Below are 17,215 nucleotides of genomic sequence, written 5' to 3'. Positions count from 1 at the left end.
GGACCAAGCAAAAAACAGGCCAAGAAAACTTTTCGAACTAATTAAGACTCAAACAAAGACAACCCTTACAATCAAAGAACACAACAAGCGACACCCCACACTGTGAAGCCTTCTCTGCTTTCTTTAAGCTAAAGACTGACAACATAAGAAACGACCTAGTCATGGATTTAAGCCGATTCCCCAACCACACCAGAATGTCTAACATTCAACCTAAAAACAAGGCATCTTGGCTGTACTTCGACACCTACTCGGAAGAAGCAATACACAAACTACTCTGCACCTTGAAGCCCTCTAATCACCTCACAGACCCCCTACCTGCTAATGCAGTAAAAGACTTCATCCCCTTGCTCCTCCCTCTTAGGACCAAAATCATCAACAGCTCTCTTCAACAAGGTCTCATCCCAGACTCCCTCAAGGTGGGGCAAGTCCCACCTATACTCAAGAAACCCACAGCTGACCCGTCTGACCTGAACAATTACCGGCCCATCACCAATATCCCCACCCTGGCCAAACTGCTGGAGAAATGTGTCCAACTCCAACTAACAAAACACATTGACCAATTTGACCTCCTCAACCCTCACCAATCAGGCTTCCGAGCGAAACATAGCACGGAAACAGCTATGACACACATAATTGATGACGCCCTCCAAATCCTTGACCGCAATGAGTCCTGCCTCCTCATCCTTCTTGACCTCTCTTCAGCATTTGACACGGTCAAACATGAGAACTTATTGGAGCTGCTAAGCACTAGAATGGGTCTATCGGGAACTGTTCTCAAATGGTTTTCTTCCTTCATAACCGGTCGCAGAAGTTCAAGATCGACAATGTGCTATCTAAACCGGTGCCTGCAGATCTAGGTGTTCCACAAGGATCTTCCCTCTCCCCCACACTGTTCAACCTCGTCATGGAACCGCTCGCCACCTTGCTCCAAGCATCCAATGTTCAATTCCATATGTACGCCGATGACACAACTTTACCTAAAGCTACAATCCCCGGAAGATATCAAACTTCTGAATTCCACACTTAGCAACACTCAATCTTGGTTGGCCGATAATCACCTCAAACTAAATGCGCTGAAAACTGAGTTCCTACTCATCTCACCCCCGGCGAAAACTTCCACCACCCAAACTTGGCTCAATAACCTAACAGCACTCAATGTCCAACCTACTATCGTGGACTCAGCGAAATCCCTAGGCATCACAGTCGACGCCAAGCTCAACATGCAACAGCACGTTAGCAAAGCCACAAAAGGGGCTAATTTTCAAATCAACACACTGAGGAAACTTAAACCCTTCCTCCCTGCCAAAGACTTCCAAACTGCTGTACAAGCTTTAGTCATCCCTCGCATAGACTACGGAATTGTGGCCCTCAGCGGACTCCCGCTTTCCACAACAGCACCCCTAAGAGCCTCCCTGAACGCTGCCGCGAGACTCATTACTGGCTCAAGAAAACATTCGCATATATCCCCAGACTTAAAATCTCTAAAATGGCTGCCTTTTGAAGCCAGAATACAGCTAAAAATTGCAGTAATGACACACTCGGCCGTGCACCACAAGGCACCCAACTACCTCGCGCAAAAGTTGTCTATATCAGGAGGGTCGAGATCCAATCGTAGTACAAAAAATCTACTCCTGAAACCTCGCAGATTCCGGAAAGAAAAAACATACAAGCGCTCCTTCTCAGGAATGGCACCCAGGATCTGGAATGCGCTCCCTCCGGAAACCAGGCCTATCTCCTCCACTGCACTCTTCAAGAAAGGTGAAAACAATCCTTCTGGCCAAGATCTCCTGAACTTTATAGATACTGGATCTGAGACTCTGCATCGCTCTGTATCACTGATCACCTTGTTCTTTGGCACTATACTCCTACTTTATGATGTCACTACTACGCTACTCTCTTACTACCGACCAATATATGTTAACACTTTGGTGTATTGTCTCACCCTCCCGATGCCCCCACCCAGTGCTTTCTCTATCCTAAGAAATTGGTATAAGCCATCCACACATCTAAGGCTTTACCTAAACCCTTCTGTAGTGGGAGCAATGACTTGTGACGTCTTATATTACTTGTTTACCTGATTGTATTTTGATATGTTTCTGTACATTATTGTTATCCTACTAGGTTAGTGATTACTATGCTGTTCCCATTATCTTGTTCATTCCTGTTGCCCCTACCCCTGTATCTGTGAAGCGCTCTGATATCTGTAAGGATCTTGTTCGCGCTATATAAAACTTTGAATAAATAAATAAATAAAATCAAAAGACCCGACACCCAACCTAAAAATAACGCATCTTGGTCGTCATTCGACACCTACTCTGAAGAAGCAATACACAAGCGGCACCTTGAAACCCTCTAATCACCTCACAGACCCCCTACCTGCTAATGCTGTAAGAGACTTCACCCCCGTACTCCTCCCACTCTGGACTAAAATCATTATCAGCTCCCTTCAGCAAGGTCTCATCCCAGACTCCCTCAAGGTGGGGCAAGTCACGCCTATACTCAAGAAACCTACAGCTGACCCGTCTGACCTGAACAATTACCGCCCTATCACCAATATCCCCACCCTGGCCAAACTGCTGGAAAAATGTGTCAACTCCAACTAACAAAGCATATTGACCGATTCGAACTCCTCGACCCTCATCAATCAGGCTTCCGAGCGAAACACAGCACGGAAACGGCCATGACACACATAATTGATGACGCCCTCCAAATCCTTGATCGCAACGACTCCTGTCTCCTCATCCTCCTGGACCTCTCCTCAGCATTTGACACGGTCAAACATGAGAACCTATTGGAGCTCCTAAATACTAGAATGGGCTTATCAGGGACTGTGCTCAAATGGTTCACTTCCTTCCTACACAACCGGTCTCAGAAGTTCAAGATCAACAATGTGCTGTCCTCACCTGTGCCAGTAGATTTAGGCGTCCCACAAGGATCTTCCCTCTCACCCACGCTATTCAACCTCATCATGGAACCACTTGCTTCCTTGCTCCGAGCTTCCAATGTACACTTCCATATGTATGCCGATGACACTCAACTTTACCTAAAGGTACAATCCCCAGAAGATATCAAACTTCTGAACTACACACTCAGAAACACCCAATCGCGGTTGGCCGACAATCACCTCAAACTAAATGCGCTGAAAACTGAGTTCCTACTGATATCACCCCCTGCGAAAACTACCACCACCCAAATCTGGCTCAATCACCTAACAGCATTCAATGTCCAACCCACCATCGTGGACTCTGCGAAAATCCTTAGGCATCACACTTGACGCAAAGCTCAATATGCAACAGCACATTAGCAAAGCAACGAAAGGAGCCAACTTTCAAATCAATACTATGAGGAAACTCAAACCCTTCCTCCCAGTCAAGGACTTCCAAACTGCTGTACAAGCCCTAGTTATCCCCCGCATAGACTACGGAATTGTGGCCCTCAGCGGACTCCCTCTAACAACAACCACACCCCTAAGAGCCTCCTTGAATGCGGCCGCGAGACTCATTACTGGCTCAAGGAAACACTCACATAACTCCTGATTTGAAATCCCAGAAATGGCTTCCCTTTGAAGCCAGAATGCAGCTGAAAATTGCCGTTATGACACACGCGGCCATACACCTCAAGGCACCCATCTACCTCACTCAAAAGTTGTCTATATCAGGAGGCTCGAGATCTAAGTGCAAAAAGTCTGCTCCTGAAACCTCGCAGATTCCGTAAGGAAAAAACGTATAAACGCTCCTTCTCAGGGATGGCACCCAGGATCTGGAATGCACTCCCTCCGGAAACGAGGCTTATCTCCTCCACTGCACTCTTCAAGAAAGAAGTGAAAGCCATCCTTATGGCCAAGTTCACCTGAACCGTACTGTTGTAGTTCAGAGACTTTGCATCGACTTTGTAACATTGATTATTTGATGGTCCAATAACTTTATACTCATGCATGACTGTGATCTTATTATGCTACTCACCTACTACCCATTACTATACGGTGCACATCTCCCCGTGATCCCCCTACCCCTTATTCTCTGGATCTCTAAGTGATATAGATATCCTTTTAGCCTGAGCCCTCCTGATTCCTTCTGCAGCTGGATCAAAGACTCTGCACCATTTTATATTATTGTCTATTTTAAGTGTTTATTGGTACCTGCTGATCTACATTGTAGCTGGATCAAAGACTCTGCACCGCCTTATATTGTTATATTTATAACAGCAGATGACCGCTATTCTAGCATGCTAGCGTTTACTATACTGTACCCAATTATTATGTTTATTCACCCTCCTGTTGCCCACTCCTGTTGCCCCCTGTGAAGCGCTCTGATATCTGTAAAGATCTTGTTCGCGCTATATAAAACTTTGAATAAATAAATAGTATCGTTGGGTCTTAGCAGGAGGGTCTGCGATTGGTTGGGTTGGTTTTACTTGAAGGGTCCGGATGTGGACAGTGCAAAAACAGTCTAAAATGCAACAACGAGTTCACACGCAGTGGAAGGCCCTTGGCAAGGTGCACTGGTAATCTTTGTTCCCTTATACAGTATTTATTTACTAGTTAAACAGGTACTCAGGTGAGGATACCTTTGGCAGTATTTCCATGCCTAGAAGTATGCAGTGATGAAGTAATTGTGTCCCAAGTTGCGCAAATATGATATATACATTTGTACAGGGTGCTTGTTAAAAGCTTCCTTTGGTCAAACGAGTCCCAGGCAAACAGGGATGACTTGTAAAAGACTAACATGAGTGGCTACTCAACATTGTGTGTTAGAAGGGATGTTGTCTAAAACAGAACTCGCACTAATTAGCCTTAAACACATGGAGACAATTTAAGTGACATGCCTAAAGCTGTAAACCTTGTGCTAAAGGGATGGCATGCCAAGGGAGATCTCTTCCATACTTCAAGGGATCCCCTCAATCCAACACGCCTAAAGTAAGCGGAGGATGTCCGATTGATTTTGTTGGACCGGTTAGTTTAATTAAACACAAGTACTAAAAAGTAGTGATATTTGTACTCCAATCAAATCAAAATTTGCTTTATTCGATTCAAGTATTAAATCATAAAAGCATAGTACAAGAAGAACATACATCAGTTCTACTAAACAATTTAAAAGCGGTTAAAAACATTAAAGACTTCAGCATCGTACTTCATCGTCCAACATATGCATGAGTTACAAATGAAATCTGGATGATCACAATGAGGGGATGAGACATTACATTGGTTTTCTAAATCTAACAACCCCTTTCATATATTTAGCTATACAATCATTCAAAATTTCATTTTCTATTTTATTTATTTATTTATTTTGAGAGTTTTATACAGCGCGAACAAGATCTTTGCAGATATCAGAGCGCTTAACAAGTAAAAATACAAAGTAAAATACAAGGTAAGAAGCGTATATACAAAGTAATATATGAGGTAGTTAGGTACAAGGTGCTAGTTACATCGGTAGGTCAAAGGACATGAGGTAGGTCACAGGTGTGGTAGTGTAGGTACACTGAGTATAGACAAACAATTGTGTCAATAGCATAAAGTGCAATAACAAGGAGCATATACTTGCTTAGGCGTGTTTAGAGTATATAGAGTTTAAAGGTGGGCCTAGTTGAGGTGGGTGTGTGCAGGATGTATAGTCCCACAGGTGCGACAGTAGAAGGGAAGTAAGGATCGCTGAGGTGGAGAGGGTAAAGTGTGCAAAGTCAACCAGGTGCGTCAACAATATAACAATATACATAATCAACCAGGTGCATCAAACATTATAACAAGATACAAAGATTGAGCGTATACAATTACGTAATTCGATAATACAGGGTACAGATTCATGTGATACTCATGTGACATTCATAGTGATACGTAGAATAGGTCATGTGTATTTTGCCATGAGGATCGCTTTAACTTCCTTCTTAAAGATTGTGTTGGAGGAGATGAGCCTTGTTTCAGGAGGGAGTGAGTTCCAGATCCTGGGTGCCATACCTGAAAAGGAGCGTTTATACGTTTTTTACTTCCGAAATCTTCGAGGTTTCAGCAAAAGATTGCTTGTGCTCCTAGTAGTTCGGGAGCCACCCGAAATTGTCAACTTTTGAGTGAGGTAGGCGGGTGAATTCAGATGCACAGCCTTGTGTGTCATGCATGCGATTTTCAGTTGAATTCTGGCTTCAAAAGGTAGCCAGTTCAGTGATTTAAAGTCCGGGGAGATATGCGAGTGTTTTTTTGAGCCTGTGACGAGTCTCGCTGCGGCGTTAAGGGACGCTCTTAGGGGTGCCGTTGTAGTTAGGGGGAGCCCGCAGAGGGCGGTGCTACCGTATTCTATGTGCGGGATGACTATAGATTGTACTGCAGTTTGGAAGTCTTTGGCCGGAAGGAAGGGTTTAAGTTTTCTCAGGGTATTGATTTGGAAGTTCGCTCCTTTGGTTGCCTTGCTGATGTGCTGCTGCATGTTGAGATTGGTGTCAAGTGTTATGCCTAAAGATTTTGCTGAGTCTACTACGATGGGCTGTACATTTAGAGCCGTTAATTGCTTAAGCCATGTTTGAGCCGTGGATATTTTAGCGGGAGGTGAGATCAGGAGGAACTCGGTCTTCAGAGCATTGAGTTTGAGGTGATTCTCTGCAAGCCAGGATTGGGTGTTTTTGATCGTGGTGTTCAGCAGCATGATGTCCTTGGGAGATTGTATTTTGAGATAAAGTTGGGTGTCGTCGGCATACATGTGAAAGTGCACATTAGAAGCCTGTAGCAACGTGGTGAGAGGTTCCATAACTAGGTTGAACAGTGTTGGGGAGAGGGAGGATCCTTGAGGAACGCCTAGCGATACCGGTACCGGAGAGGACAGCAGGTTGTTGCTTTTGATTCTTTGTGTCCGGTTGTGTAGAAATGAGGTGAACCACTTTAGAACAGTCCCAGATATGCCCATTCTTGTGTTTAACAGTTCGAGTAAGTTCTCATGTTTAACTGTATCGAATGCTGAGGAGAGATCCAGAAGGATGAGGAGACAGGTATCGTTTTGGTCTAGGATTTGGAGGGCATCGTCTACTATGTGAGTCATGGCAGTTTCGGTACTGTGCCCTGCTCGGAAGCCTGACTGATGAGCGTTTAGGAGATCAAACTTATCTATGTGTTTAGTCAGTTGTAGTTGTACGCATTTTTCCAACAGTTTAGCGAGAGTGGGAATGTTTGTAATAGGGCGGTAATTGTTTAGATCAGTGGGGTCTGCTGTTGGTTTTTTTAGTAGCGGTGTGACTTGCCCTACTTTGAGGGCGTTGGGGATGGATCCTTGTTGAAGAGAGCTATTGATAATCTTAGACCAGAGTGGGAGAAGCCAAGGGGAAAAGTCTTTTACAGCGTTAGCAGGAAGGGGGTCAGAGAGGTGATTGGAGGGTTTCAAGGCGCTGAGCAGTCTGCCAATTTCTTCTACGGAGTAAGTGTCAAAGGATGACCAAGTAGCATTGTTCTTTGGTTGAGGTATTGCTGTGTGTCGGGGGTTGGAGTACAGGATAGCGTCATTGAGGAGATCGCTTCTTATTCTCTCAGTTTTTTGGATAAAGAAGGCAGAGAAGTCTTCGCAGGAAGGAGAAACGACCATGGAGCTGATTGTCTGGGGATGCTCTTTGGATTGTGTTCTGACCAACTCAAACAGCCTTCTTGGACGGTTTTTAGCCTGGGCGAGCTGGAGGCTGAAGAAGTCTCTTTTTGAGCGTTTTATTTTCCTGAAGTAGGCGTTTCTCTGTTTCTTTAGACTTTTTAGGTGCACTGCAGAAGGGGCTGACCTCCAGGTGCGCTCTGCCATTCGCATCGCTCGTCTATCCTCATTGAGGCTTCCGTCATACCATGGGTTGGAAGTCTTCTTGGACGAGACTCTTTTCAGTTGCATGGGCGCCACCTCATCGATTATTGTGGACATAGTATTGAGATAGAAGTCAGTCAGAAGTTGAACGTCTGTATCGCCGGGAGGGGGAAGTAGCCTATTGCAGCTGTTAGGTGGTAGGGTGTTTGGGTTGAGTTTCTTCCAGTCTCTTTTCCACACTTTGTGCTTAGGTGGTTGAACGGAGTTAAGTCTGGTTTTTTCCTTGATGATGAAGGAGACAATATGGTGATCTGACCAGTCACAAGGTTGGATTGACTCCAGTTGAATAGCGCCCTCTTTGGAGATGATGAGGTCAAGGGTAGAACCTCTCTTATGGGTCGGGCTGTTGCATATTTGGTTGAGATCAAGTGCGTTGAGAAAGCTTTTGAGGCTGTTTACCACTGTGTCACTGTTGTCATTCCAGTGGAGATTGAAGTCGCCAAGGAAAATTTGGGTGTGCTGTCGTCCTGAGTTGGCTGTAATTGTATCCATGAGTTGTTGGACGAAGGAGAGATTGTCCCCAGGTGGGTGGTATATAATGTGTAGTGAGCATACCGGTTTGCTTTCGCTGTTGATATCAAGGCAGAGGTATTCACAGGAAGTAAGAGAGGAGACGGTCACTTTGGAGACTGAGAGGTTGCTTCTGTAGATGCAGGCAATTCCACCGCCTATCTTTTTGTCCCTGTCAAGTCTAATGATACAGTAGTTGGGAGGGACTAGGATATCCAGTATAGGTGTGGAGGAATCAGACAGCCATGTTTCAGTCAGAATGGCTAGGTCCAGTTCCAGGGACATGATGAGGTCGGCGACCTCCATGGAATGTCTTTGGGCCGATCTGCAGTTGAGAAGTATGCATTTAAGGCTAGGGGTGCAAAGGGTGGAGGAAGATTCCAAAACGAGGGGTATATTAGTGAGGTTGTTGGGGACAGTGCCTCTTTTGTTATCCTTTTGGTGCCTGAGGTGGTTGGATATAATCGTTGGGATGGACATGTTGGTAGCTAGTGGCTTTTGGGGAGCCGGGTCGTAAGAGTGGAGAAGGGTGTGTACGTCAAGGTCAGAGATCGTGTTGGTGGTGCGTCTGGGGCGATTGGTGGTATTGCAAGAGGGGGTAGAAGTCCAATGTGGGGAAAGATGTGTGGTGAGGCGAGTAGGAGGTGTGGAGGACGTGTTAGGTGTAGAAGAAGGAGGAGTATTGCGCTTGATAGTACTGATAGTACTGAGTAAAAGTTGCAATTTAATAAATGCGGGACGGCATTGTCTCAGTCCTAGCTCTTTTAAAATTGGCAAAATCCATCTTTTCCTTAATGTATAAAAATCGCCACAAAAATGTGAATCGTGGTCTGTGAGGATATATCGTCAAATGGACACGGGTCTAGGGGGCGTGACCAGTCGTTCATGTTCGGAAAGGTAACCGTGTTATGAAAAATACCTAAGCGTGTCAATAAGATCCTGTCATAACTTCCCTTTGTATTTAACAGGTATGGTGGTATCCCTGGTTGTATCAAGAGCAATTGGTTCTCTCGAACAGGCTGTTTGTCATTATTAAGGGAGAATCTCAAATTCTATAAAAAGTTCATGCAGTTTGGTCTTTAGTTCTTGCCTTTGAATGGCAGAGATGCTAACAGGGTTGCAGAAGTATTCGGGATGTCCCAAATTGGCCACGAAGTGCCTGACATAGTTAAGCAATGGGATACTTTAAGCATGCTGTAGGCTCAGGCAATCTTCAATCACGTCCCTATTAAGACCTGTGGCCAAGCTTGACCAGATCTTATGCCACAAAAGGACAATCTCAATGCTCCTATGGGTCGTTTACCAATGCGGGCTAGATCCAGATATTCCCTGGATAATGTAACACCTAAGCCATTTATATACAAGGTGAAAAGGAAGGAGGCTAGCGCACACACCCCTGCCTAACCCCCTTCTTAACAGGGAAGTTTGGGCTACATTCTCCTGCACTGCCATATCGGATACTTGCCTGGGCTCCTTGATATAACTGGCGCAAAAAATTAATAAGCGCCAACTCTACCTCCATGGACTCGAGGATGCTCCAAAGTTTCTAGTGAATCACAGTTAAAAGCCGAGCTCAAGTGGACAAAGCATAAAAAAGGTTCCCGCATTTAGCTTGAATGTATTTTCCAAATATACTTCAATTTAGGCCTTGCTCCACCGTGCCTAGTCCCCTTCAATCCGGAGGGTACCTGGGAGCCAACTAGCCCACCAGGTACCTCCAGTAAGCGCCACAGAGCTGCATTGCAGAGAAGTGTAAAAAGGGGTGTGGCCTCTGACCACTACTCCGCAACGCTGCACTGTGGTGCTTACTGGAGGTACTTGGTGGGCTAGTTGGCCCCCAGGGAGAGAGAGACAGACACACATATATATATATATCCAGGATCCCAAAGAACGACCACAGCGGGCCAAGCAAGGTCACAGACTCCAGTTGAAGATATAATGAATTGGTTTATTGCCTTAGCATGTCAGGATGACGTGCTTAAGACTACAGGCTTGTAGTCTAAATGCATTTATATCACAAGGTTTCCCTCAGCGCGTAGAACTGACAGTGGGCCATGGACACCAATGTTGTGCTGGTGATTTTATTTAACTATGCAGTACACGGAGATATAGATATATATATATATATATATATATATATATCCCTGTAACTGACGGTTACAGGGACAATATATTTAGGTTCAGATTTCACTAGTACAAAACCAGTGAAATTCGGCAGTTATAGTAACCTGAGCTAACTATAACTTACGCCCCCGCAGTGCACTGCTTCTGACCTCACACATTACATCACTCATGACCTGGTCAGTGACCTCAACCAGTGAGTGTTTTCTAAACGTTTATCATCGTTAAACATATATGCTAGGCTACTACAGTTAAATTAGTATACCAGGTGTACTACTGAGTGATACTACTTCTAACACATTATGTGAGTGGCTGTCTGTGTGTGAGTGGGGCAGTGTGGGTGTGTGAGTGGTGGTGTGAGTGAGTAAGTCAGTAACTGCATGGGAGAGTGGTGCTATGGGCGTATGAGTGGTTGTCTCAGTGGCTCAATGGATGAGTGAGGGAGTGTGAACGGTTGTATGGTTGTTTGAGTGGGTGTATGAGCGGTTGTGTGGGTCTGTGAAAGGATGCTTGAGTGTCCGGTCGATGATGTCATCAGTGATGTAATTTGAGAAGTCATCAGTGATGTCACTGACTGTCATGGGGTATGTAATATAGGAGGTCATAAGCAGTGCATTGCGGGGGCCTAAGCTAGTTAGCTCAGATTGTGTTTTGGACCCTTCTTTTTTTTGCCTCCCCGCTTGACGGATCACCCTGAAACTTTTCATGCACAGCAAGCATCACCAGCACATTTTCTTTGAGAATTTCGTAAAGATTCGTCAACCAATGCCGAAGATATAGCAAGTCAAAAAAAGCTTTTCCTATGGAAACAGGATCCTAACTTTAGCTGCCTACTGGCAACTGCCAGCAGGTACAGGATAATGTTACTTACCCAGTAAGCATCTGTTCGTGGCATGTAGAGCTGTGGATTCACCTGCTTTGCATGCTCCTGACATCTAGTGTTGGGTCCGGATGTTCGCAAGTTGTTTTTCTTCGAAGTAGTCTTTCCAGTCACGAGGTAAAGATACTCCTCCTTACAGTGATAGTGCGCTTGGGCATCGACTCCACTGTTAGAATGTTTTCCCGCAGAGGGTGAGAATGTAATTAGTACGTAGAGAATAGATAAGTCCATGAGTATGTATATAAGGTAAGAAAAGTACAACAGGTACAGGTAGGCGCATGGAATCTACAGCTCTACATGCAAAGAACAGATGCTAACTGGGTAAATAACATTATCCGTTCGAGGCATGAAAGCTGTAGATCCCATGCTTTGCATAGATTATACAGCAGTATACTCCCAAAGTGGTGGCTAAGCTATAGCTATTGGAGGTGTCTGAAAGTGTTCTAAGTACGGCCTGGCCCACATTAGCTTGTTGTCTCGCTAACACATCTACACAAGAGTGCTTGGTGAATGTGTGCGGTGTAGACCATGTTGCAGCTTTACAAATGTCAACTATGGGGATATTTCCTAAGAGAGCCATAGTAGCCCCTATTTTGCAAGTGGAATGCATCGTAGGGGGTATTGTTAAAGTTCTTTGCTTTGGCATAACAAATTTGAATAATTTAACAATCCATCTGGCAATACCGGACTTGGATACAGATTGCCTTTGTGTGGTGGTGCAAAAGCAACAAAAAGTTTAGTTTTATGAAAAATTATTTTGTCCTTTCAATGTAATATAAAAGGGCTATTTGAACATCTAAGGTGTGTAGAGTTGTTCTGCCACTAAATCAGGTTAAGGAAAGACTACAGGTAACTCAACCAACTGATTGATGTGAAAGGCAGAAAATACCTTAGGTAGAAACTTAGTTAGGTTAGTACGAAGGACCACTTTTGTCTCTGTGAAGTTGGAAAAAAGGTTCTTCTGTGGTTGGTGCCTGTAGTTCCCCCGCTCGCCTCAGTGAAGTGATTGCAATGAGGAAAGCGATTTTCCAGGAAAGAAACTGTAGTTCACATTTATGCATGGGTTCAAAAGGTAGGCTCATTAATCGTGTGAGGACTGTTAAGATTCCAAACTGGGGCAGGTGGAAGTCTTGGTGGGATAACTCTCAAACCCTTCCATGAAAGCTTTGATTACAGGCACTCTAATAAGAGATAAGTGTTGCCTATTTTGTAGATATGCAGCTATTGCAGCCAGATTTAGTCAGATAGAAGTGTAAGCTACACCCCGACTGCTGCAAGTGTCAGAGATAAATGATATTTTGTATTGAAGCATCACGCGGATTGAAGTTAGTATTGCAATAGATAACAAAACATTTCCATTTAACCCCATAACATGCTCTTATCGTAGGCCTTCTGGACTCTCTAATGATGTTCATACAGTCTGGTGGGAGATTTACATAGTCAAACTGATTTCAGGAACCAGATCGCGAGGTTCAGCTGTTTAGGATCTGGGTGTCTGATTTCTCCATGCCTCTGTGTGACGAGACTGAGTGTGAGGTGAAGTTTTTGATGTGAAACTGACCGCTCCAACAGGGTTGTAAACCAAGGTTGACGGGCCCATGGGGGAGATACTAGGATAAGTGTGAGGGATGTTTGCCTGAGCTTCCGAACCACTAGTGGAATGAGTGGGAGAGGCAGAAAAGCGCAGGCAAATATGCCTGACCAGTTCATCCATAGCGCAATGCCTTTGGAGAGCGGGTGTGGGTACCTGGAGGCGAAGATTGGGCATTTTGCGTCTTGGTGTGTGGCAAAAATCTATGAGGGACTCCCAACTTTGAAAGTATGGGAGGAGAACTCGAGGGTGAAGTTCCTATTCGTGGACTTGCTGTCTGTCTGCTGAGAAGACCGGCAATCTAATTATTTACTCCTGGGAGGTGTTCTGCTAGGAGATAGGTTGTGGTCAATAGCCCACTTCCAAATGTCTTGATCCAAGTGCGACAATTGGAGTCCCCGCCCTAGTTTTTGTATATAATACATAGCTGTCATGTTGTCGGTACGAACTAGGACAGCTTTGCGAGCCACGAGTTTTCAGATTGAAGACCTTTCAAGTCAAAACGATACGCAGAGAATGGAAAAAACGTTCAAGAAACAATACAGTCCATGGTAGTGGATTGCGCGTCGAAGGGAGAAACTGTGCCGAACCGGAGTACAGCAATTTACCCCCGAACCGGATAGCGGTAAAAAACAATTTAACAATGGAGCCGATGCCCATCCGCACCATCACCGAAAGGAGCCACCTACCTTGCGACAGGAAAAAGACTTCTTCGAACAAAAAACAAAGTGCAAACATCCGGTCCCAACACTAGATGGCGGGTTATGCAAAGCTTGTGATCTACAGCTCACATGCCTCGAACATTCTGTTTCTTTTGGGGAACTTTTACACTAACTGCATATGCAACATTGCCTGCTGTGATTGTTCCTGGTCAAAAATGTATTTTTATTTAAAGAATTCAGTGTAGCACAGACTTAGCCAAAGGGCAAGAGAGATATTTACAAGTAACAATGAACAGGAGTAGCTACAAAATAAAGTGAGAAACTGATACAAGCATGAGCAGAATATAGAGCCTAGACTATAGATTACATACTTTAAAGTGACAGATGGCGTTCCAAAAGAGCACTGCTAGGAGTTACTCGTTTCAAGATGCAATTTCCAAACAGATAGATTTGTTAAGTCTTTCCACTAAATCAGTCAGTTTAGGAGAGCGGATTATTTGAAGCGGACAAGTGCCCACCTCAAATACTGTACTACTGAATAACAAGGTCAAGAAAATAGAGATAAGAATATCTTCTACAAAAATCTCGAAGGCAAAATTATCAAAAAGTAAGCACATGCATAGGATGTATGTATTTACTATTCCCATTTCCATACCTTTAAGATATATGCATCAAGGTACAAATGTGGAGTCCAGTATAGAAAATCTATACTTACCTATTGTTATCCCCAATTTAATTTGTTCTGTATATTTATATCTTGCGATATTCTAGCTTCAAAATTAAGGGGGCATACCACCACAAAGGATAAGGCTGCCACCTGCTAGATGGCACAAATGAAATAAAATATTGCTCAGTTGTTGGTAGTGAGACACAAAGCTGTCCATCTTAAATTAGACCATATGTCCCACACACCGGCCACCCTGTCACCAGGCCTAAGCCATTGTTCTAATCTGAGAGCAGTTTTCACACCTTAACGTCAAACACCTGCTAAGAAGCTGCTGCAAAGATAATGCAAATTAGCCTCCAGGAGCTCTAGGCCGGAAAATGGTAACTTTCTAAAAGCTTCTTTTTCAAACACTTAATGAACTGAATGATTTTTGTACCTACCCTTTTCCTGTCAAAAATACAGAAGAAAGTTAATTTGTACTTTGACATTGAGTATTCAGCTACAGCCCCAGCAGTAAAAATAGCTTTTGGGTCCTAATTATTAAAGGAACGTGCCTATTGTATCCTGCACTGTATCTTGTGGGTGACAAAGAGTACTGAAGGACGACTTTTTAATGTTTAAAGCAGGGTTTCTAGCCTGTCAAAATGGTTTGAACGGTCTCTATAGCAGGTTTTTAGGCAGTCCACGGGTGGCATTTAACTTTCAGGCCCAGGATGTATTTCCTATACCATATACTAGGGACTTATAAGCAAGATACATATGTCAATCAGGGTTAAGTTCATTTAACCATGTTGAAAAGGGGAATAAAGGCCCTTTACTCATGTTTTGGATGGGTAAACTGCATGGTTAAACAGCAAAAATGGGATAGAGAAAAAGGCAAAAAATCTGGGGTGACCATGCAGAAGGCGGGTTTGCTACTCAGCAAGTAACAGGGTTAAACAGAAAATAGGGGCTAGGTTTCTATAGGCCCCGCAATGAGACAGTCTGGTCTCAAATTAAGAGTCATTTTTAATAGCGATAAGTATAAACAAATATGCTAGGAACACGACATTGGTTAAGTAATATTTACTATGCAATAATACGGTTTCAACATGAACGAAATTGAACACATGCATTTGACACATTTCACTAAGCGGTACTGAGAGAAAGGGGTCCCAGCAAACAACAGATAAATTCAAACAGTTCAGTATAAATGAATAAAGAAGTACTTAATAAGCATACACTATTTATTCACAATGTAGCTATACGTTAGTAATCATATCTTTAGATGAACAATCATAGGATGTAGAGTGCCCCGGGAGGGAAGGGAAGTGAAAAAGTGTGGGTAGTGTCGGTATGGGATAGTGACAATAAAAAACAACCAAATAGCCCAACTGTACTGGTATGTCAATTTCCAATATAGACAGACAAATGACCATAGGTTCAATACATCATTAAATCAAAATCATACTTCACATAGCACATTGCATGTTATAAATGATGGGGTGAAGCTGATAAACAAAACAGTTGTCGACGTTTCGACCCTCTACAAATCGCAGGAATTATTTATACCCTTGCTTCGGGGTCTTCATCAGGGCGGGGCAGGCAACCAAAAATTGTTGCTCGTCTCCAAAAAGGGAAGGTGAAATGGAGGATTCTTTGTTAAGGTTGACTTCAGGTCATGATATGCCGATGTAAAATGGCCCTCGGGTAATTTGAGGATGGGCGTTCTAGGTTGGAGCAACTTGGATCACGACGTCGACCGCCATTCCCGTATGCGAGCCGACGAGCAGCACAGATTGACTCTGCCCCCGAGCATTTCGCCGTCCTTTATTACGCCATTCACGACTCGGGATAAATAAAGATACAGTCTGTCCTGGGACAGTCTATCCAGAAATCGTGATCCAAGTTGCTCCAACCTAGAACACCCATCCTCAAATTACCAGAGGGCCATTTTACATCGGCATATCATGACCTGAAGTCAACCTTAACAAAGAATCCTCCATTTCACCTTCCCTTTTTGGAGACTAGCAACAATTTTTGGTTGCCTGCCCGCCCCCGTCCTGATGAAGACCCCGAAGCAAGGGTATAAATAATTCCTGCGATTTGTAGAGGGTCGAAACGTCGACAACTGTTTTGTTTATCAGCTTCACCCCATCATTTATAACATGCAATGTGCTATGTGAAGTATGATTTTGATTTAATGATGTATTGAACCTATGGTCATTTGTCGGTCTATATTGGAAATTGACATACCAGTACAGTTGGGCTATTTGGTTGTTTTTTATTATTGTCACTATCCCATACCGACACTACCCACACTTTTTCACTTCCCTTCCCTCTCGGGGCACTCTACATCCTATGATTGTTCATCTAAAGATATGATTACTAACGTATAGCTACATTGTGAATAAATACAGTGTATGCTTATTAAGTACTTCTTTATTCATTTATACTGAACTGTTTGAATTTATCTGTTGTTTGCTGGGACCCCTTTCTCTCAGTACCGTTATTACCCAGGTCCCAGTGACTATGTTTGGGTGAACCCTTTTGCTATACTCTACTTCACATTTCACTAAGCAGCAGTTGGTTATAAGACCTGTAGGTGTTTAGTCCGTGACATGCTTACCTTGATCCTGGACCTGCCCATGAGACATCTGCATGGCGGAGGGTACTTGGGAAAATGCATTGAGGACAGCCAAACCACCATCTGTAAGACCAGAAGTCTGAGCGTACATCACTGCGTGAGGGCTTGGGTACATCATATGGCCGCCAACTGTAGTTGGTACAGAGGATGTCATTATCGTAGCAGGGATAGTAACTGAAATGTGAACAGAAAGTTGCATCTTAACCACAGAATTCTTAGAGAACAAAAAAAACGTATCCTGCTCAACACATCTGAAACATGTCCCGCCCACAGTTAGCTCCTGCTCTCCCCAATCAAGAAACAAGCTTTTAATAGTGAGCATCGAGTGTCAGGGTTCC

The 17,215-nt window shown here is 43.9% G+C and overlaps 1 protein-coding gene across 2 annotated transcripts in view; it reads right to left on the bottom strand.

Annotated features, from left to right (window-relative positions):
• The window catches only part of SRF (serum response factor), a 194,667-nt gene that overhangs the window by 27,107 nt on the left and 150,345 nt on the right, over positions 1-17,215 (bottom strand). For both annotated transcript variants that reach the window (XM_078647274.1, XM_078647275.1), the window contains exon 5: positions 16,860-17,051. In XM_078647274.1, the coding sequence (XP_078503400.1) occupies positions 16,860-17,051 (192 nt within the window). The remainder of the gene's footprint in view (positions 1-16,859; positions 17,052-17,215) is intronic.

Source organism: Lissotriton helveticus, chromosome 6 (genome assembly GCF_964261635.1).
Source record: "Lissotriton helveticus chromosome 6, aLisHel1.1, whole genome shotgun sequence".
Classification (NCBI taxonomy): domain Eukaryota; kingdom Metazoa; phylum Chordata; class Amphibia; order Caudata; family Salamandridae; genus Lissotriton; species Lissotriton helveticus.
The sequence above is the reverse complement of the archived record's forward strand: the minus strand, read 5'-3'. Positions and strand labels throughout refer to the sequence as shown.